The sequence below is a fragment of the Antennarius striatus genome, chromosome 22, assembly GCF_040054535.1.
Source record: "Antennarius striatus isolate MH-2024 chromosome 22, ASM4005453v1, whole genome shotgun sequence".
NCBI lineage: Eukaryota > Metazoa > Chordata > Actinopteri > Lophiiformes > Antennariidae > Antennarius > Antennarius striatus.
Genome location: NC_090797.1, coordinates 4,090,978 through 4,114,636, shown reverse-complemented (window position 1 = coordinate 4,114,636; position 23,659 = coordinate 4,090,978). Strand labels below are relative to the sequence as shown.

The window sequence follows — 23,659 nt, the reverse complement described above, 5'->3', positions numbered from 1 at the left end:
TTTAAATTAGCATCACTTTAACGACTCCAATGTTGACCAAGCAGATATGACTAACATGATGCGTCCAGGTACCTAATAAGAGATCGCTCATCGTAATACCTGCAATTGTTCCTCATTCGTTGTCTCATCACTCTTTCTTCCACATCTAATCTCTCCCTCTGACTCACTTGTCTCCGTGACGCTTTCTCTTCCTCCCTCTTTTCTCCGACAACATTCCCGAAGGTGCTCAGTATGTTCTATTTATGCGACAACCCCACATCCATCTGTCACACCGCACAACGCCACGCACACGCCGCTTAACCTATACTTAGCTGGATGGCGTTTCTGCGTGGGAGCCAAGTCTAACAAAGTTCTCTTTGGTTTGGGGATGAATATTATATAATTCTCGGTTTCTCTCGTTTGCTGTCAGGATTGTTGTGACAGGATGTAGCTGGAAGTGACTCAGAGGCTCTGTTTGGAGTTCTGAATCTCACTGAATGTCAGCCAGGGAATGACGCTAAACCTTCATTGCAGTTTAAAAAATACAATAATAAATACAAGAAGAAACATAAACCGTGAAATTTAAAAGATGTCCCTGAAGCTGGAAATTTTCATTCTCTTCTGATACGAAAAGATCAAAACTTCCATTATAATCAAATAACAATGTAAAACCAATATAGTTCAAATGTGCCTAAAAAATGTAAATATATGCAAACTGAAGAAACAAATTATGAGATGCACACCCTTAGCGGCCCCCAAAGCCTGAATCAGATTTCAGTGAATTCTTTCCATCGCCTTCTGAAGTGACTCTGCAAAAATTGCCAGAGGTCACGTAAGTTGACCCGTGAGGTTTGAAGCCCCTAACCCGTCCCCTCTGAGGGCAAACATTAATAATGGATCTAATAATAGGCTTACACTTTTTTCCCCCTGTTGTGTCAAGACACGTCGCGGTCTGGATGGAGGTCTCACACAGTCAGCCAGCTGTTGTCCCCTGGGTTAGGCCACACCCACATTCAATACCAATAAACTGATATGTAACCAATAGTAACCCAACATGTAATCAATAGTAACCAGATATGCAACCAATAGCAACCCGATATGCCGGCTTGGGTTTGGGAATTAAATGTGGTTTAGCACCCTGTTAAATGCCCACATCTAATGCAAATAAAACATCTTGAATGTTATCTCAGTCGTTTTTGCTCAATGGTCCTTTTGTCTTAGAGCGTCTGCGCTCGTACGGGATCTAGAGTTAAAGGTCATGAGACCTTCAGGTCTGTGGGAAACATTCAAGATGATAATACAATGCAACTCATCAAATTATATGCAGTTTGACTGGACGTCACAAACACAAGACCATACATAGACAGTTTCGTAGTAATCTATGGATTGCTTAATTGGAAAGCAACTCCTCTAAAAGCATCGCTACAGAACAAAGCGGGGGTTTGTGGTTTGGCATGTCAAGTCTGTCCTCCGCAAGGAGAAAAATCAATTAATCATGCCCAGACAGTATTAGCTCAACTCTATAGGAGAGCTTTTCAATTAAGCGAGGAGCTCAATTATGCCTCGGAGAAAATATTGGACAAAAGATGTCTGAGCGAGATACAGACGTCGGCTCACCATGGTGACCGTGCTACTTGTAACTTAACTCTGCAGAGCCTGTCTTATCAGTGATAAAACATATATTACAGTTCAGGCAGTGGAAAGCACAACACTGATAAGAGACAGATAGCATCAGCGCCAGGCTATTGTATACCTCAGGAAATTAATCTGAGATGCAGGCCGGCCAAACAAAACACACATTTAATCAGACTTAAACACATAGACGTGTAAACACACGATGTGCGAATGGGACTCGACTAACAGCAAGGCAGGGATGAACAAAACTAATTTGAGAGCGTGTGGTAGATGATGGAAGAGAAAGTGAGAGCAGGAGTCCCCCCAGACTGTGCTTGTAGGGTCACCTTTATAAGAGATATATACTGCAATATGGCAAGCATCACAACAGACAGATAATGAAGTTAAAGAAGATTTTAGTTATTAAGATTATTTGCCTCAGGTTTAGTTAACAAAGTCATAAGTTGTGGGGCATTAGGGGTTTGAAAAGCTACGCTAAGTTCTTCATGTTGTTGTAAAAGTGTTGAAACGTCAAGGCAATTCATTTTTTTTCTTTTTTGATTCTGGAGCCAGAGTCACTACTCTGTGCAGAAAGTTTGATCACGAAATAAAAACACTGAACTTCAAAATAAGTCATGCAAACATGTGGAAATCTTTGCTGCAACTTCTTATTAAATAAAAACAACGACTCCCCACCCCCCCAATAACCTGCGGAAGGAGTGATGCATACAGAGTGGCATTTAAAAAGGTCCACCGTTAACAATAACCTGAGTGGAAGGAAGTCGCTCGGTTCACCAACTCGTCGTTCCCGAAGGAGGGGCGGTGCGGGAGGGGAGCGCAAAAAAACCTGTGGGCGGACCACGGGAGGAAACCACGACTGCAACCCACCCACCTTTTGCCTCCCTTTCTCTCCCCTGGGGTATTGCAAAACACACGCATCTCTCACTTCCCTTCTTTCATCATTTTTATTATTATAAGATGTTGTTGTTACCCCGACCCGAACATGTTGAGTGGATGCATGCGGTCTTCAGCTGTTGACAGGCCGGTGGCTCAAAAATATTTTGAACACTTGAGGAAGAGTTTCAAATCGGCGTTAAGACACTGAGACAGCAAAGAGACGTGGTGTTATTAGCCTGTTATTACACGGCAAACCCTCCGAGGACTACAGTGTGTCTGCCGCCAGAAAAAAAAAAAATAGGGAACGTCTGAAAATGACAGCTTCCAAACGTGAATCGATTGGGTGTTGTGGGGATGACACACGTGACTTTGACACACACTCAGGCGTTGTAATCAAACACACACGCGAGTCCGCACGCGCGCCCCAGACTAGCAGCTAACTTCAGTACTCACTGCGGCTGTGTTTACGTTGCCCTCCCCGGTGGTAGGTTAGCTGAAAGCAGCAACTCACATATCCTCCTCTGCTTCTGTCAACCAGCGGACGGGTGTTTCGTAACGGAACTCACAGACAGCCGAGGTGGAACGCTCTCTCCCGGGGCCGCCTCGCCGTCATACGTCCTCCCCGCTGCTCCTCGGGCTATGCTTCACTCCTCCCCTGTCTTTGCCAGCTCCACCAGGCTTCCCCTACCGTTCCAGCGCTCCCATGACGTCACGACGTCGGAGCGGTGGCGCGCGAGGCCCAACACGGACGTCGCTCCTCCCATCTAGCCAGTGTGGGCGTACAGTATATGATCATTAAAGTTATTAATATAAAATTATTATTTATTTATTGTAAGTTAATCTTGATTATTTAAATAACAATTAAATATAGATAATTCATATATCGAACATTTAAGAAATAATAATAATAATAAAAATAAAAAAATATCAAGACACAACTATCAATTAAGCCTCACAGATTTTTTCATTAAAGCTATATTTTTCATTTTTAAATAATATTGCAGTGTCATTTTATGAGATTATATTTTTGTAGTGTTTTTCATTTTAAAAATTCAAAGTTTTATCTCACATGGATAAAAGTTATGGTGAGGAAAGAGAATTTAGCTTTTATTTCTTTTCCCTATAGATGAAAGTAATAATGCAAAATATTATTTTAATGTCCAAAGTAATGCCTTTAATGCAATTTTACAGTATATTCCTTCGTGCATATTATTAGATTTAAATCAATTTTAGATGCAAGTTTTTAAAGTGAATAAAATGTAGTGGATTAGAAATATAAGTTGATATATCATGAAAATACCACAGTAAGTATCCCTAAACTGGATTTAAACTTGTGTTGGAACTATGTACTTATATTGCTTGTTGAGCCTCAGCACAGGTACAGGTTTAAACTGGCTGTGAGATGGTCACTAGGAAGAGTGGTGAGGGTGTTGTGATGAAGCCAGGGGCAAAAATCAGGGGCAGGGGCTATATGTCAGTTGTAGCTGGATTTATATGGTTCAACAAATTATCTCTAGTGTGTAGAAATGTCATAACCCGAGGTCATTTCAGACACTGACTATATTTGTTTAGTGGTTATCCTTTTAATTCCGACCATCCTGGTATCTCTGCTCTGTCTTTCTCATAACCAATTTCACATTACACCAAAGAAATCTTTCTAACTAGACAATGACCACACACACACACACACACACACACACACACACACACACACACACACACACACACACACACACACACACACACACACACACACACACACACACACACACACACACACACACACACACACACACTCAAGCACAGTGTCCCAGTTCCCAGGGCGCCAGTAGCTCAGACAGCTGGGGTATAAATAGTCTGCTGGGTAAAGTTTCCCTTGAGGAGAGGATGGACCAGTCTCATTCTGAACTGTGAAAACCTTTACTGACAGCTTGTATTTTATTCATAAAGGGCACCCTTTGCTAATTACAACCATAACACATGAGGTACGGACTTGACAGCCCCAGAGAACCTCAGCAGTGCATCCAGAAGAAGCAGAAAAGGAGAAGCTGGCTGTGAAAAAGTAAATTCATGAAGGATTATAACATAAGAGCTGCATAATGCACACACCATTGTTCTTTTGAATCTCATTCGTTAGATGTGTTCATCTCATTTATGTCAACTGCAAATTTGGAGCACATAACGAGGGTTCAAACGACAGCCATTTCATTAATAATTCATTCATTCTTTATATTGTCAATTAATCTCTTGAGCTATGAAAATATGAAAAACAAGAGCTTTAGAAATGTCCATTTAAAATTACTTTAGGGACTTGTAAAGAAATACCATAACAAAGCTTAAAAAAAACAAAAAGAAATTGCTGTTGCATAAGCCTTATATAACAAAACACATCAAAGTTTTGATGACAGAAAAGAAGAATTTCTGATATTTTGTGTTTAAATAATATATTATGGAATATATTACAATTTGTCTTAACTGTACAGAGTAAGCAAATAAATGGACAGTTTATCTTTTAAAAACAATACACGAAAATTCGTTAAAAAGTCAAACCAATGAAATATTGTTTATATGATGTCACTTTAACCTCTACTTTACTTGCTTATAGAGTCGGATCTTTGAGACCGGCGGACTGGTCCACTGGGTAAACAACAACGCCATCTATTGGTCATATTTAGGACCTGCAACAGGTCTCATGACACTTTAAAATACAACACATAGAAGAACATAATTTTTTAGGCACTGTCAAGTTTATACTTAGACTTTCTGAAAGATATATGAATATTCATTAAAACTTGTGGCTGTAGATTTGGTTTGGATGTTGCATGAATGTTTTTAGTGATTTGTGAGAGGTTTTTAGTTGTGTTACACACGATATAAATCGTTATTCGGCTCTCTCTTGTCATGCTGTTGCTGTTTGGCTTCACCACTAAATGATTCACGATGTTCATATCACTGGATATTCATTGAAAAGTTTATCCCCCCTGAGAAAAAAAAAATCCACTCCTAGTTGGAATAAATGCAACCAGATGACATCATTAGCAATCACCAATCGAATGCCAAAGGGTGGGAAACAACATGGAAATAGCGACTGAAATATGAAATTTCCTCTGCAACCAGCTGTTTTCAAGCAAATGAAATTAAGCAGTTTAAATGACTGTGGAAAACAATTACAGTCCACACAAAAATGTAATAATGCGACAGCACTAAAATCCTCAGCAAAAGAAACCATTTTGATAGAGTGGAAAAATTATGGCCTTTTTTCGTCCTTTAGTTTTTTTGTTTATACTTCTTTACAACAACGTCTTTATGGCATATCACTTTATTTTATTGTAATTCAACAGTTATCATCAAAAAGCACTCTGACAGCTTGACCTCTGACCTGTCAGCAATGGTACAGCTTCAGTTGACTTCACAAACGACCAAACAGCAGTAATGACATCAACAGCAATAATCAATTAATTTTAAATGTGTTGTATTTGCTGGTTTTGTTGCTGAAGGGATCATCTGTTAAGATTAGTTTTCAAGGAGTGGTAAAATATGGTAGTGATCATTTTTGGAAACTAGAGGGCAGTATCACCACAATAATTATCAGAAAAAAGTGTGAGAAATGTCTTATTACTATTATTTTTAAATCAATGAAATGATGCGGTTTTAAAAAAAAAGAGCTAAAACTGAGCCAAACTGCTTCTGCGTGTGAATGTTTTCATGTCAGTGAATGCGCATCATGAGCCATGGGAAATACCCAGTGCTCTGCATGCCAAAGGTGCTGATGAAGAAGTTGAGGATGGTGGTGATGAAGACTATGATGGTCGTTACGTTGTTCAGGTAATCCAGTCGGTTCTGCAGGGCGCTGTTTCTCAGGTCACGACGGCCTATGACAAACACAAACATACACATACAGTACATATACAGTAGGGAGTCAAAATAAATGATGCACAGTTCACAAATACGGACACACTTCCATATGCACACTGCATTAACGCACAAAAACACAACACAATAGTTTTCTGTTAAATTTCTGCATTTATTCAGCTTTCAGGGGGATTGTGTACATTACCCTGATTTTTTTTTTACATTTTACATCAAAAACCTTTCAAATAGATAATGTTAAAAAAAATTGAAGGTAAGAAAAAGTAAAAAAGGATGGAATACATGCACATATTTGCACAAATAAGTTACTGCAGAAAATTAAATGCGTATTTACAGAAATAATCATTTGGTTACGGTGAAAATATTTTAGCTGCATTAAAGTGAGTCACAGGTTGAAATGCAAATTACTTGTTTTCAAATTAATAAACGTATTTCACATATTTAAGTGATTATGAAGATAAAAATGACGTTTGTCATTTTGTGTATGTGTGTGTGTGTGTGTGTGTGTGTGTGTGTGTGTGTGTGTGTGTGTGTGTGTGTGTGTGTGTGTGTGTGTGTGTGTGTGTGTGTGTGTGTGTCAGAAGTGGAGTCGAGCCAGTAGCCAGCGGAAGAAGCCGGTCCTCTTGGACCCGAAGAAGCTGACGAAGAAGTTGATCACGGCAGTGACGAAGATGACGCCTGTGGCTACGTTGTTAAGGTAGTCGAGTCGTTTCTGATTGGACACCACATTCAGGTCCCTGCGGGCTACAACACACAAAACACACACATGCACTCATACAGTGGATTCATGAACTCGCAGTGACCCCATGCAAACAAACACACAGCCGATGCTCGTACATTATGGATCAGCCACTCGCCCTCCAGCCTCTGTCTGGTTCTTGTGATCTTTTGACCTGCGCTAACAAATTTCCTGTTTCATTCGTGATAAACAAATGATGTCAGCAATTTAATTACAATCAGGAAATAAAATTACCTCCCCTACCCCCACCCCATGCAAAGACCCCTAACTGAGTGCATCTTATGGACCAATATTACACTTCCGTAATTTGTTTGTAACAACAACACGGAATGTCTCCAGTTTTAAAAATGTGTGTGTGTGTGTGTGTGTGTGTGTGTGTGTGTGTGTGTTTGTGTGTGTGTATGTTCAGGTTTGTCTACATACATTGTGTATTTCATAGAATGAAGCGTTGAAGAAGCCATCGCAGGAAGCAGCTGCGCTGTGTGCCGAACGCCGATTTGATGATGTTTATGATGAGGGTGATGAAGATGATGGCGGTGGTCAGATTGTTCAGGAAGTTTAACAGACGCTGACAAGAGGTGAGGAGGGTCAGCTCGACACGGGCTGCACAAGCGCACGCACACACAGAAATGCACACACACACACACACACACACACACACACACACACACACACACACACACACACACACACACACACACACACACACATACATACATTACACAGTGCAGTCCATTCATACTTTATAAATCATATCATACTGAGTAATCAGATCGCAGTAATCTCAGATTAGTACTATAAGTAGAACAGTGAGTCACAATGTGTGTGTGTGTGTGTGTGTGTGTGTGTGTGTGTGTGTGTGTGTGTGTGTGTGTCTGTCTGTCTGTCTGTCTGTCTGTCTGTCTGTCTGTCTGTCTGGGAATAATTCTTCTCATCAGAAATTCAGAAATGCATCCTGGCAAAGAGGCCGGTGCGCTCCATCCCGAAAACGGAGATTAAGATGTTGGTGACGAAGATGAGGAAGATGATGATGGTGATGGTGTTGTTCAGGCTGTCCAGGCGCTTTTGTTCGGCCTCAACGTTGAGGTCCCTCCGAGCTGAAACAGGCACACACACGTACACACAAACAATAACAACAACAACAAGAAGCCATGCTTTCCAGGTTCAACAAATCAGTGTCAGTGTATTAGTGTGTTAACGTGAGAGGAGGAGCTTGATTCATGCTGCGTTGCGATTGGCTCACCAATAATGATGATGAGGACTCCAGCCACTATCTGGAGGACCAGCGAGAAGGAGATGAGTGTCAGGACCGCAATGTAGTATCTGAGGAAGAGGGAGGAGGAGGAGAAGTTCTAATCCGATTATCCTGAACCATTTGAATCGGAGAAGAAAAGGTTCTCAACCTGTATCCAGCTCCCTGTTCGATGACGGTCTTCATGTGTGTGATGTTCGCCAGGAACAGAGCGATGTCCAGCATGCCCTCAGCCGCCGTCTTCTTGGTCGCATACAGGTTCATGTTCAGATTGGAGGGAGAACCTCCCTGGAAAAGACAGATTTGATTTTCAAGGAATTCTGCTCAGTCATATAAAACTGACCAGAAGGGGGCAGCAAAGATAAGAAACACCACCGCAGGATTCTGTCAAGATAAAGACTTAAAATGATGGTTTTATGAACAACAAATTAAAAGGCAGAAATGTGGTTAATGAGAAGCCCAAGGATCTCAGCATGGCCGGAGGAATGTTTTGCGATTCATTAAAGGTAAATGCAACTCTTATCCTCGTAGCTCCACTTTATTCTAGGAGTGTTTATTATTACATTTTGATTTTGGCTGAAAAATGGAAAAAAATTCCAACTGTATCTCTGGGTTCATTCATCACGGGTGCTCTAACAGCTTGTTTTCCAGCGGTTGGAAGCAGCTGTGTTTAGAATGATGAAGGGTCACACTTTGTTGCACACGAGCGAATTCGGAAAACAAAATATGTACTTATGGTTTAAAGTACAGTAGATATTCCAGGAAAATTATCTGATAGGGCAGTGGGAAGTCACTGAACTATAAATATGGTAGGAATTAATATTTTATGCCAGAAACCGTTAAATTTTATTCCATGAGGTCTTGATCTATTATATCTTACATGGCAAGTATTGATTTATCATCCTTTAAATTGTAGATGCACATATTGAATAACAGAACTATAGATGAAAGTGTTCTGTCCCCGATTGGATCTCTTTACCCAAAGGTGTGCCAGTGAACATTGGAATAAGGTGCAATAGGTGGTTCTGCACAGAAATAGAACTGTGTTTAAGGAAACCTTGGATCACATTTTAATTTAGTCGTTTATGCGCGTGCACTTTGTGATTTATGACCTCACTCTGCAGCTACGTGATTTATGGCTCCAAAATAAACACAACACCCACATTGCATGTTCAGTAATTGTTCGACTCTGCAACTTCTGTGTGCTGCTTACTTCTCAAGGACAACTTTCTGCAGCTTCCTTTTTTTTTCTTTTTTTCTTGAGATTAAAAAAAATCACAGAAGTTGTCGGATCAACTTGAAGCTGCCTGGGAAAGAGACATTTCACTGATTCCAGAACAACAAAAACAGATGAAGTCAGGATCTAATTACTCACGTCTTGTTCTATACCACGCAGAAAAATAGCCCCAAACCCAACTTTGAGTGTGTTTCAGCCAGAACACATTAATGTGTGGATAGTTACTGCTATTGTGAGCAGTGAGGTGCTAAGATGTTAGCACGTTTCAATGCCTGCAGATCAGTAAACACACATGGAAACTCCTTCCACTCATTATTTGAGGGATATCAGACGAGGTGAGTTCCATCCAACAGGTTTTGTAACATATTGAAAGCATCATGACAGTTTATACGGAGAATTTTGCAGGATTTGATCTTCTGTCTTTCATCAGTGCCATCTTTACTTAGAATGGTTTACAGAATCACCAACGAAAATAAAGTTGGTGACAGTTTACTCTATTTTGGTTGTGGTTCACATCCACAAGAGAATGACAGGCTGAGAACAAACGAATAGATGATGCCTGCTTTTAAACAGATGACTGAGAATAAGAGTGAGATTATGCTACTTTGATGTGTCAGTCGATAATAAAGAAGGTCGATGATAGACCGTCACTCGTTCATTACCCACAGCAAGAGAGACGGAAGGACTTCACCTTCAAGAAACAGGTTATGTCACTGTATGTCCACCAAAGTGGACTGAGGCCACAAGCGCTCGTTTCATCCTTGAACTCTCATAATGCTAACATGCTTGCAAACTTGTGTAGCCAACCAATAGCACCACAAAACTAGCATGCAGCTCAAACCAATGTGTTTGCATCCACTTCCCTTTTGCCCACAACTCCTGGCAGACTTCCTGTTTGTGGAGAGACAGTGTTTGGGAGGTTACGTTTGGTAACTTCTCGTCCGTACTTCACATCAGGTCAACATCTTATCATAACCTTGCAGTTTTTTGGAATGAGATGTTGATGCAGACATTTTTGGATGTAGTTCTTGGACGCTTCAGGTGCCACAAGCCAAAACCAAAACATGCTGGTCCTCTGTGCAAGAGGAAAAATATGTTCTTGGGGTTTTCTTTGTTGTATTTTTGAATAACCTGTACCTTACAGTTTATCCAAATGTTTACCAATCCAAGGGCTTAATTTTAAATCAAATTAAACCCCTTTCTTTGGGCCACAATTTACCTTTCCTAACACCGAAATCTCGATGAGACCATTTCACGTGGTGCATTTATGTCTCGTAATCTTCGACTCCATCCCTTCTATACCGCTTTGTGTGCAGAACAGTTAATTTCACACTGGGTCGATCTCCAAGAAACGCCGAAGCGATTCCTAGAAACGGAGGGCTATTTTGACATTGTGAACATATGCACCAAGGCCCTTCTTTGTACGAGAGAGAGACCTGTAAAAAAAAAAAGGAAGATGAAATGAAGGAAGAAGTGCAAAAGACATCTGTGGAGAGAAAAGGAGAGAGTGAGGGAAACACATGTATATACGTTGGCGTGTTTCCATCTTTTCTCTGTTGGGGTCACATTTTATCAACATTACTTTTGCGCTGGTTGCCAAAACACACACATACACACACACACAGACACACACACAAACACACACACACACGCACGTACACACACCCACACACATGCAAACTGGAATGGCTTAAATAAAGTTTTACAGGCCATGTGTGTTCACTCAGTTTTATGCCTCCCTAAATGCACTAAGCTGAGCTTTTATCACACTAAATCTGCACTAAAGTAGATTTATTAAAATATGTGATTGAATTATTATTTGACCCCGGGTTTTGCTGGACAGGTAGGGGAGGGGTGGATCATTATTCATTGAGGAAGTCTGCAGAAATGGATGCAGGGGGGCCTGGGGGGTTACACACACATACTGACCCCACCCCCCACCCCACCCTCAGAGGCTGCGAATTACAACCAGTTGGCCTGGAGGCAGTGCCATCATGGAGGCCCAGGGTTCACCGTCTGGGTCGGTTTTTGCTTTTAGTGGATAAAAGAGTTAAAATTGTATTTATCAAATGGTGGTATGGGTTAAACGGATTGCCACAACGTGTTAGCGTCTCATTTCTCTGGTCTTACTGGATGTCTTCCAGTCAAACAGGTTCTAGTGGATCTAGTGAAGGCTTCTCTCTGAGGACTGATCAGCAGCCTGTTGGACTACCGTAAAAATATTTTCTTTACTTATTGATGAAAGATTAAAATCTTACTCCACGAGACCAATGATGTTCACAGATAACAAGAATGAGCAAAAAATACCACCCGTAGAGTGAGCCCACTTTCAACTTGTAACCGTGGAAACAAGAAAAATACAAAAGGAAAAACTCCCCATAAACCAAAAGGCTCCACTCTAGACATTTATTGTCATACATGGAGAAATGGAAAGATGGAACTTATTCATGTAAACATTGTATTTCTATCGCAACTCATGGTATTAAAATTGAAATGTATGTGCTGGCCGTTAACAAATAGATAACCGCACGTTACACTGTGATACCAGTCGTTAAAGCAATGAAATCAACCTCTTCAAAATAAAAGTCAGGATATCTATGACATCTGGGAATCATCAATGTCTGTTCAAAACCATGCTGCTTCTGTAATAGTAATACTACTACTACTACTACTACTACTAATAATAATAATAATAATACAATGAAGAATGCCTCTAACTTCTTACACAGTATTGAGCTGGGTAATGAGAGTATATTTCTGTGGGTTCTCTTTTATCCTACTGCTTTTTATGGCTGTATGGTATTTATATACTAAGCTGCTTTAGAGTTCTTGTAAAACTCGTAAAATTCCTGAAATTTACGGGCAAAAGGCCACAATCGCAAAATGTACACATACCCACACCTAAACAAACGGGCCCTACAACCACACGTAAAGCTCGTGACATCAGATGAATACCTGTATGACGTTGTGACGCAACTTTCCTAAAACGTTGCGACACATTCACAGGTATGCAGAGGGTTGTGTGGCTAATAAACACAAAAACATGCTTACAAAACTGCATGTCTTTAAATGCAAACCCCACAAACACACATACACACACACATACTCCTGTATTCCAGACTAAGTGAGAGGCCCCCTTGACCTCACAGGAAGTGCTCCTCCCCTGGACTCCAATTGGCTACCATAGTAGCCAATAGGAAGGGACTCCCAACTAGGAGTGGAGCTCTGGTTTTGTTTTGGTATCTTATTTTTACCGTCCGTCTGTCTCTCTGCAGATCTGCCTGTCTGTCTCTGAGCTGGTTTTTTCCCTCCACATTTTTCCAAGCCTGTCGACACCCGAAGCCATCATTTTTCTGTTTGGTTTTTATGTAACTGCCATTTAGGATGAGGGAGTCGGATGAAGGCAGGGAAGCATATGAAGAGAATCAGATAGCGACCCAAAGAGAAGAGTCAGCATGATGGGGAGAAGAGAAGAAGGACTTTCTGGAGTGATTTAAGTAAAGACCTGTTGAGTGTTGAAGGGCTTTTAAATTTCATTAAATTTTTGTGCTTCATCATACTTTATATATGATGGTAGTAAATGATGGTAGAAGGGTGGTCATGAAAAAAAAGATATCACAGAAATCTAGGATTCCATATCCATCCTAGATTTGTAAACACGACTATTTTATCATTTGTTTCAGGATTGATCAGTTTCAGTAGAGTCATCAGCCATCACCACCACCACCAGCATCTGGAAGCCATAGGGGGAATAATATTACTGCAGCTTTGATTTTAATTTCCCAGAAGAATCAAAACACCAATGAAAACTATACTGTTTACCCTGATTGAAATTAGGTCATAAAATTTAAACATTTTCTCTAAAGCTGAAAGAATTCTACATGGTGGAAATACTGAAAATTTGAAGCGAACACATAATTTTCTTCTAGAACATAAAGTCAAAAATATTCCCATATCCAAACGAGCACCTTTTCACAACTCCTGTGGTTATTTGTTTTGGGGGAACACGGTGAACAAATAAAAATGCTGCTTTTCAGGTTATTTGGCAGGGAGGGGGGGAGTGGGCATGTCAGTGAATGGACACGTTATGCAATGGGAGAAACAGTGGAGAAAACTCAATAAATATAAATGGCCACATGTTAGAGCTAAAAGAGGAGGTGAACCTTTGCTGGGGAGGAAACAGGAAGGAGGCCGTTAGCCATGTTGTTTCCCTTTCACATAAAAGGCAGGGGGTTTAAAACTGACCCCTCATCTGCGTTCCGTGAACGACTATCATCCTGTTGCCTGACCCTTCATTAGCAAAGCTGCTGTGAGAAAACAGCCATTAAATGGCATTTGTGTCTCCTACTAATTAAAGTCTACGCTACACGAAGCGAGGATGATGCTGGTCTTTACATCTTTAGCTGGAGGTGTGTGTTCACGATTAGGGGACAACAGTAAATGTGCAAACTGGCTCCATGAGCCCGTTTAACAAGCGTGTTTCTTGCCTATTTGTTCATCCCATAACACACGTGAACACACGTGGTTTAAGACACTTCTTCCTACTTTTTGATCCCAACCTCCTCTTCGTCTGTTCTTTATAATTACTTGAACCACAACCAACACTTCTGACTCCACTTATTGCATTCAGCTGCCATAATGGGGGGAATAATCATGTATGAGAGCGTCCCACCAATGAGGATTGTCTTCCTTTAAAATAACAGTTTGAAAACACGAGAGCAAAAATATCCAAACATCAAAATTGCAAGAAATAAAAGAAAGATTTTAAAATACACTTTCTTTATGCCCATTTGTGATGTGTAATGTGTCATCCTTTGATTGTCCTTCAGATGGAGTGTGTGTGTGTGTGTGTGTGTGTGTGTGTGTGTGTGTGTGTGTGTGTGTGTGTGTGTGTGTGTGTGTGTGTGTGTGTGTGTGTGTGTGTGAACATCTGACCACTACAGTTTCCATGTGGTAATGGAGTGACAGTGGCAGTCAAAGATCAGTTGCCTCTCTACATTCCTGACCATAACCATGTGGCGTAACCTTGTTCCCCGTATCGATGACTCCAGCTGCCCCCCCATCCCTCAGGGAACAGGGGACACACCCCCACAAACCTTACAAAAGGTCACACTTTCAACCATTTCATTTTATAACTATATGTGACCTCCACGCCTTGTTTTTGTGCCTGTAGGTATTTTAGAGGAACTATAAATCAGACTCATGCGGTCAAACTGGAACGAGTTGTTTAAAGCTTGTATTTAGGCTTTGAGTTCAAATCTTCTCATTTCACCAGTAGGCTTTGCGTTTAGGAAACCTGTGTGTACCACTTTACAGACATCAGTCAGTAGTAGTGGGTTTATAGGGGTTGAAGAGGTCCATAAACACCTGGTTCTCCTCTGATGTCAGCCGTGTTGCGTAACATGTGGACGTATGCTGCATGCTTTATACTATAACTTGGAATGTTATGTACGTTTGACAAAATCTCTGCCAGGTGTGTGTTTGTATGTCGCGTGTGTGTGTGTGCATCTGTCGTAAACTCTTGGCCTGGTGTGTGTGTGTCTCTGCCAGGTGTGTGCGGGTGTGTATCACATGCCAGTAGCGTGTGCACCATCCTTGTGCTCTTAAACACCTCACACGTTACCATGGCAATATCAAAAACAGACAGATAAACAGAAACACTCCTGCAGCTTAGAGGCTGCTTGTACTTTTAAACTTCAGCGTTGACAAGTAGGAATGAAAATATGTAAGATATACAGGGACATCACACGCATGATTACTTTATATGTCCTGAATGTAAAGATGGATCCTGTGGATCTAATTTTATCATTATGACAAAAGAGCAACACAAATGGCTCAAATATAAGAACACAAACTGCAAGTTTTTTTCATTCTTGAAGTTTGTAAATGCACATAAATTTAATTTCTACCCAACAAACACTCAAGCATGCAGCAATTCTGCAGTATTCTGCACTACACACACGTGTGTGTGTGTGTTCTGTTACTCAGTTTAGCAAGATTTGTCACAAAAACACTAGATTTTGAAGCGATTTAGTAAATCCAATATGTTTTAAACCTCAGCCACATCTTTGACATAGTTCAGGGTCTAAGTGACTAAAGCCATAAGCAGGTAAGAGGTTTCATAGTTCCAGACTCACATGCTAAACACCACACAATAACTCCAGCACAGGCACAGAAGCCGGTACGATTTTGTTGTGTTCTACAAAGTGAAATAACTGTCTGTGAAATCTGGTGGTTTTGAGCAGAGCAACATACCAAACGAATATCTCCATGAATAAAGTCAGACGTTTGTATCTTGAGGACTACCTGTATATCCAACAGTACAGTGACACGCCTTATCTCACTGGTGTCTTTATCAATATCATTCTCTGTACGTCTAGATCTATAATGTCAACACCTTCCTCCACCACTCAGATTTATCCAACTTCATGGTTTCTCTTCAGATTCATCAGCCACCACCACCGCCATCGACACCCATGTCTGGTTTAACTTGTTGCTGCTCAGGACAGATGAAATGTGACTTTTTGATAGATTCATATATCATAAATAAAAATTATAGTTAGTTCAGCGATCTGCATTCACCACCAGAAGAAAGAGCATTTCTAAATAGTGTGCATGCATGTGTCATAAATGACAGCATATACAAGAGGAGACACCTTGTACGTGTACTTGATGTAATGTATGTAAAAAGAACTTGCTTGCCTCTGGGATGATTCGTGGAACTGTAAAACATGCTGTTCATTGTTGAGTGTTTGTTTTAGGTTTTTATTACTCTGAAGGCATGTTTGGAAAGTTGACAGCATGATGTCACGGAGCCTTTGTGAGGATGAATGCGGCTATACCGCTACCTGGAATTCCTTAAGTAGCTTTATGGTGTTTGACTTGTCATAAAAAAGGTTCACACATGAATACCCTCTGTGAGAACATCATGAGTACAGAAAATAATCTGATGAGGACAAAGAGTGTATAACAGGTCTAATAACAATCTCCATGTTGTTAAGAACTTGCTTTTTTCGCTGATTGCTGTCTTTTTTGGAGATGAGAGGTCAAATATGACGTTCTCTGGTCCTTTTCGGGGTGCAGATGTTTGCTTGGAGACCTTCCCTTTAAAAGAATGTTCCAACACCCTGCAACCCCCACTGTTATTTCAGATTGTTCTTGAAAAATTGTTTGATATTAAAGCAGAAGGAGTTCTGAATGGTCCAAGTACAGTAAAACAGTGTTTTTATCAGAAGTCCTGCTGAGCATCAGAATGCCATTGTTGTGCAACAGTTTGGTACACACCGTTCTCATGACGATCTCATGAGCTGTTGGATTCCTTTGCTTAGCCTTACCTTCAGCAGTGATTGGCCATCGCGAATTCATTGAGGTACATCACCAGCTGCTGTGAAAACTGCTAAAAACTGAAATAAACACCTTATAAAAGATTCAAACAGATTAAAATGAGGTAAAGAAAATTTTGAGTACGGTAGTTATTTGAGTAGTTACAAGGGAAGGAACGAGAACTGAATGAGGAACTCCTGGTGAATGATCAACTCCAAATCAAACACTAGTAGACTAGTTCCTCTTCGTTAATCATATTGATGGGATAATAAGGCAGAATTTAACTGCAATAGAGGCAAAAAGTCATATTTGAGTATCTATTTAAAGACAGGTCCAGGTGGGGAAAGGAAAAGAGCTGGAGAAAACTGAGTAGAGGTAAAAGATGGTCAAGAATGAGAAGAGAAAAGACAGCTGGGATGAATGGAAGAGTTGTGTTATGTGAGTGTAAAAGCGACTGGAGTGGAATCCAACACTGACTCAACCTGACCACAGAATTTCAGAAGCACAAAACAGACTTTTGTTCTTTTTATACCTCATTTCTGATTCTGTAAACACAGGGTTGGCTGCTGATAAGACAAGATTACCAGAGAACAGGAAGCAAATATCCTACCGACCTAATAGGTGGGAGTGTCAGTCATTAGTCTGAGCCCTTATCATGCATGTTTTTGATTTGTTGGAGCATAACATGGACACCCCACACAGAAAGACCTCAGGTCAGGATTTTAACTCAAAGGTGACAGCGTCCAATCACATTCCATCAAATGCAAAAAACAACGCAAATTGGCTGCCAATAAAAGAGGGAAGGTCCAGAGTGCAGAGTTCTGTCATCCTTTTCCTTCTAAATGTCATGGGATGAAAAACATCAACAGTCAGCAGGAAAGTGAATTTCTGTCATGGCAGGAGAACAAAGTGCTGGTTTAATTCCATAATAGCACGCCTACTTATAATATTCAAATGAAGCAACTGTATTTATCCACGGTTGTGTTTGACTCATGTTAGGGCAGATGGGGTGGCCTAAGAGGATAAAATCAGGTGCACCACACATAACAGTTTTAATATTGTCTTAGTAACCTAATTATAACCCATGTAAGCTTTGGTGCAGCATTGAAACCACAGTGAGTGCATTTGATGTAATTTTGATTTGATGACCCACAATGCAGGTTTGCTTTAGTTGGTTACATTGGAGCATCAGTGTGCATAATGAACACAATGTGGATGTGTGTGTGTGTGTGTGTGTGTGTGTGTGTGTGTGTGTGTGTGTGTGTGTGTGTGTGTGTCAGTGTGCGTGCATGTGTGTGCTTCAATGTTTTTGTTTTTTTGTGCCCATGGGAATGAGGCGTGGTAAAAACCGATTCAGAATGGGAAGAGTGACACTTCAATGAATCTTCATCCGCTCTCTCTCCCTCTCCTTTTGGGTGAGATCAAGTGTAGTTTCTCTCTCTCTCTAGACCTCGCCTTCAGGCATTTTTTTTTTTAAACTATGTGTGACAGAGCAGGACATTCTTCCCTGCAGTTTCCTGGCTTTCATGACTCGGCCTTCATCACCATCCTCGACTCACGCTTCCTTCCCCAGTGTGTATGCGTGCATGAATTTATGTGTGTATGTGTGAGTGTGTTTGTGTGTCTGTGTGCATGCATGCATTCCCACTTCCCGAGTTCCACGAATGCTGCTATTCTGTGCCAAGGCTGCGTTTAATGACAGACTACCTGGAATGGAAACAATTCAAATAAAACTCAACGGCAAAATCTGCCAATTGTACGTTTAACAGTGGGAGTAAATAACCCTAACGTGTAGCTTTTATTTGTACCCATAAACCAAATCATTTTAAAGCATGGTTTTAATAAAGGCTGACATTACTAATATGTAGATGCATAGCCTAGTTGCAGTATTTTTTATACTGCAACTAGGGTTATACTGTTGTGCTGTAACAGTTTAGATTCTTTGTTCATCCTTCAGCACTTTCCTTCGCATTTAATCTCAGCTCTCATCACCTCTCATCTTTCAGTCTGAAACCTGCTTTTCAAGTGAATTAATTGCAGATGAATTATCTCAATAACTCTGGTGCAAAAGCATAAATTTGTCGTTCCAATTTTCATCCCTGCCAACTTATTTGTTTAGTTAAGATCAGACAGGTAGAAATTGTCCTGAAGCCAAGTGCATTAAAAGTATAGCACACACCTCTTTACACAATAGCAAATGGATGTCTGTAAAACATTTCAGATATGACCAAGCACATAGGAAGAACAAGTTAAAAAATCTATCTCTGATACCTGAACTTATTGACTTTGACGCCATATGCCTGCACAGGAAATTCGTTTTTTGAGCAATAAAAGAACCTAAAACGGAACCAATTCTGTTTCTCAAGAAGCCCTGCTGTTATTTGGAATAAACCGCAAAACTGTGATGATGAAAGGTTCAAGATTCTGCAGGAAAAAACCTGTATTTGTGTTTTTTGGTGAATGTTGAAAAGAAATTTTGCAACGTTAACATTTACTGTTGACTCGCGAGTGTTAATGGCATTTTAAAGAGTTCACAACGGTCCTCAAATAGCTTTATCGTACCTTAGGCCAAGGATCCATGACAGCACGCATCTACAAGAACTAATAGATCCACCCATGTGATCATTTGACAGTCAGGTATCACTCCATCAGTGCAAAACCAGTTGAGAAAAATATGTTTTCATGCTAATAATGCCCAACGGACTAAACTACAAGAACTTTTTCTCTTTGGCAAACACAAGTCAGGAGGATAGAACGCTGAATTAGAATGTCTTACCCCGGGTTTTGTGAATGATGAATGTGTTCACTAATGAAAACATATTGACTGAATGCTGAACCTTGAGCATTTTAACCACACCCTGACGCCGCAGTTCTTGGGTATTTTGAAGTGCTACGTTTTAGCACGTCACGATACAGCCTGAAGTGACACTTCATTCATTGGCACAGAAATCTTGATGTTATTGGATGAAAAAGAACAGTTAAGATAATCCAGTTAAGCCATCATTACCTGTGGTAATACAAGATGACAAGTGCATCAAAGCAATGGGAGTTTTTTTCTAATTCATCCCCTGGTGGGCATGAATATCCTAAACTTTCACTGCAATGTTTCCAGTGATTGAGATATATTTTGGTAAATATAAACTCTGCATAAATCCATCATTTAGACGGATATAGCTAGGGAATTTGTGGCCGTCCATCCGTCCATCAATTCCATATTTGTATTTAACTCAGAACCACAGAAGTGACCTGCTTGTGGGAAAGATCAGGGGTTCATTGAAGTCACAGGGGTAGATCCTCTAGGGACCAGTAACGCCTTTATAATATCACATGATGTGGTTATTGAGATACTTCTGAATAAAGAAAGTAGTAGATGATTTTAGCGCTGTTGCTTTTTAATTTTCTATTTTCCTGATCATTTATGAATATTTCGAATGGCAGTCCAGATCTGCCTGTTTGCGTGAGACCAGTTATGGCTGTTTATTTTCATTGAACGGGTCAAAAGGTAGGGGGATATTCCTGAAAAAACACCCCACCACCACCACACACACTTGCACACACACACACATATACGCCCATAGACATAAACATAAATACAATAGATCAGTGAAACTGGGTACCCATCAGGTCCTCAGAGGCTCCTAAACGTCACGCTCATGTTTGCACAGAGCAGAAAACTGACATGTGAAACATTTTATGTGTCCGGTCACGGGGAAGTTGCAAAACACAGCATGTTAGAATGAACATGTGACCGTAAGACTGTATGACAGCCACCGGGCATGACAGGGATACGTGAATAACTGTCGATGGCAAACTATCTAATATCCTCTCCAAATATCACATGGAAAACATCTCACTGTGTCTTGAAACGGCAGTTAAATAAAGGTGTGACAAAACAATAAAAATAAAAGAATAATCGTGTTTATATATGCAGGCTGTCCTCCCTCAAGCCTCAGTCGATTCCCTCGTGGTTCCACACAGAGGACAATCAATAAGAATGCCTTTGTTTCGCATTTGGTGTGATCTCATCGAATTCAACAATAGTCCCACAAGTGCAGCACGTGCCCCGGGGGACATCAGCATGAGAGGCCGGGTGAGGTAAGCCAGACCTCACTCACCTCCCACACTCCTTCCATCACTCCTGCCCTGCTTCCACTCTTTTTTTTTTTTTTTCCTGAAACACATTTGAAATCACAAATGACCTCACACAGCTAGATCGCATTAGCTAAACTCTGACACACAGCTTAAAGGACATCTCTGTGAGGGGTTTTCACGTTCTCCTCATGTCTGCATGAGTTATCCGGCTTCCTCTCACCGCCAAAAAACATCCACTGTAGGTGAAGTGGTGACTCTAAATTGACCAAAGGTGTGAATGTGAGCGTGATTGCTTGTTTGTACTTCTGTATTTCCGAGGTTAACGTTGCGTCGTGCCTAAAGTCAGCTGGGATTGGTTCTCGGATTGACATTGCAACTGGACAGAGATGAGTTCTGACGATGAACAAAAGTCAGCAATATCAGACCATTGCCTTGACCAAGGTGCCGAGGCATCCGGGCCATGAAAGGTCAGTCGACCTACTGGGAGACTTGCGCAGCCTCCGGGCCGCCAGTGGGACCCTCAGTAACCCACGAATACGAGTGACTGGAGAAACACCAAACAACCTAACTCATGGTGGAGGGAAGAAAAATACAGAGCGAGGTCTGTATTTACCCCTAAAATGATGCAAACACACATACAGACACCCACACACCCACACACACAAACATACTGGCAAGCTGCACAGCTACGCTTTTTGTTATCAACAAACAGCAGAGGTCAATTTCTCTCTCTCTCTCTTTCACTATGCATGTGTGTGTGTGTATGTGTGTGTGTCTCAGTTTGCTGAATCACCTCCATATTACTTCCAAATATGAAATGAGAGGATTCACAACGATCTCAACTCCTTCGACAGCTCAGACATGATCCCTCACACCCCCGACACACACAGGCCCTAAAGCGCTGCATATGCTGTATATTTATGACACTGTGCACGTTTATGTCAGTTTATGTGTATGGGTTTCCAGATGTGTGAGTCACATATCTGGAACCCTCACACTCATCACACCAGAGCTGTACGAGCTGCACATCGAAATTACACACAGCCTGCTAAATGTACAGATGATGAGAACAACGCATTTTCATTAACTGTAAACAAAAACCATGAAACGTGCTTTTAAGAGCAGCAAGTCTGACTTAGAATCTCAGATTTTATGGCTACATTAGTGATTTATATACGTGTGTGTTATAGCGTTGTGAGTTATAGTGTCCCAGCAGGAGAGCCTCAGCACTAGAGAGAGGGAGAGTTGGGGGGGGGGGGTTTCCTGCCTTCTCTTTGGCGAATAGGACCGGCTCGAGTGGACGAGGAACACAAAAGTGTGACACACTCTCAAACCCAAACCAGAGGCTGTGATTTATGGCACAGCTGGCAAAGGGTTGCAAAGATGGCTCTCATTTAGTTTGACAAATATTGCCTGTATGAATTAATGCGACTTCAGAATGACTCTTTCACCGAGGTAAGAAGTGACTTTATAGCAGATGCTTGTGGAGACGTGGGAGCAGATTTGTGCGTCCGTGACGAGAGTGTGAGCTACGGTATCTGCTGAGTTTCACTTGGTGACACGATAATTTGTAGGTTTGTTAAAAAAAGAGAAGGCAGGAGATGGAGAGACTGGCATGTGTGTGTGTGTGTGTGTGTGTGTGTGTGTGTGTGTGTGTGTGTGTGTGTGTGTGTGTGTGTGTGTGTGTGTGTGTGTGTGTATGTGTGTGTGAGAGTGAGTGAGAGAGAGATAATCTAATTGTTTATATATGTGAGATCTCTCTCTCTCTCTCTCTAAACCCTCTGAAAACCTTTTCGTGTTTCTGCACGCACGGACGCAAATAGCAATGAGTTGAGCACTTTTCCCGTAAAGCTGTTTCACATTCAAACACAGGCAGCTGTCATTTCCCCCTTCAAAATGAAAAGAAAACACATCGCCCAAACCCCCCCACCCACACCCCACCCCACCCCCCAGACAGGAGAAGAGGAACAAGAGAAATGGAAAGAGGAATGGGGTAGTAAAGAAAAAAAGGCAGAAGAGCAAGAGGGTTGTATGAGGGAGGAATAGGAGGAATTCCAAAAAATGAAGCAGAGGAAGAAATATATACATTTTACATACATTTTAGAAATGTAATGTCTCAAATGTTTGACCTGTAACCTATATAAAAACATGAATAATTGTCAATTTAAGAACCCAGCCATGTTTTTGGTCATCTAATAGGACCAAAGATGGCCAGAAATCGAAATATGTCCCTGGGGTGTGTCGGTCAATTTACTCAACAGCACCTATTTTCGGATTGTTATCCGTGAACCATAAGAAGAATTCAATCTGAAGCATTTTTTCAATAATGGAAGCTTTGGAAACTTTTACAAAGCAGATGCAAAGTTAAGACACCGGCCTGCGGCCAAGGGTTATCTTCCTAGAACAAAGGATGAATGAAGACCTGGAAATGATGGGGTGGGTGCCTTTTCCTCGCAGCCACTAATGAAATGCCCTTTAGCAAAGAGCCTTTAAAAGTTGTGAAACAGTGCAGACATGTGAGACGGTTCTGGTTCCCACACTGTGTAAAAGACTTTGAAACGACAATATTAGAAAAGAAGCTCTCGATCGCATCAAACTCTGACAAGACGCAAGTCTACACAGATAGATCTGAGACAAACAGACGTTCTCTGTCACT

General features: G+C 41.0%; 2 protein-coding genes and 1 long non-coding RNA gene across 12 annotated transcripts in view; 1 reads left to right on the top strand and 2 right to left on the bottom strand.

The window, feature by feature from the left end:
* LOC137589125 (ELKS/Rab6-interacting/CAST family member 1-like) overlaps positions 1-3,202 on the bottom strand; it is a 96,439-nt gene extending 93,237 nt beyond the window's left edge. For 2 of the 4 annotated variants that reach the window (XM_068306624.1, XM_068306628.1), the window contains exon 1: positions 2,944-3,202. The gene's annotated coding sequence lies outside the window, so the exon portion shown is untranslated. The remainder of the gene's footprint in view (positions 1-2,943) is intronic. The other 2 variants (XM_068306626.1, XM_068306625.1) reach the window with 2 other exon arrangements.
* A 2,996-nt stretch (positions 3,203-6,198) lies between these two features.
* LOC137589054 (ninjurin-2-like) overlaps positions 6,199-23,659 on the bottom strand; it is a 35,717-nt gene continuing 18,256 nt past the window's right edge. For 4 of the 6 annotated variants that reach the window (XM_068306479.1, XM_068306483.1, XM_068306480.1 and 1 more), the window contains 3 exons: positions 8,503-8,639; positions 8,343-8,422; positions 7,533-7,702 (listed from right to left, as the gene is read on the bottom strand). In XM_068306479.1, the coding sequence (XP_068162580.1) occupies positions 7,533-7,702; positions 8,343-8,422; positions 8,503-8,639 (387 nt within the window). Of the gene's footprint in view, positions 6,363-6,389; positions 7,105-7,532; positions 7,703-8,342; positions 8,423-8,502; positions 8,640-23,659 lie in introns of those variants that run through there. The other 2 variants (XM_068306482.1, XM_068306481.1) reach the window with 2 other exon arrangements.
* LOC137589057 (uncharacterized) lies at positions 6,200-8,825 on the top strand. Of its 2 annotated transcripts, XR_011034137.1 has the most exons (4): positions 6,200-6,315; positions 6,942-7,057; positions 7,509-7,677; positions 8,038-8,825. It is a non-coding gene; the product is annotated as an uncharacterized lncRNA (long non-coding RNA). The 2 variants fall into 2 exon arrangements; XR_011034136.1 differs by lacking the exon at positions 6,200-6,315 and having other exon boundaries at positions 6,929-7,057.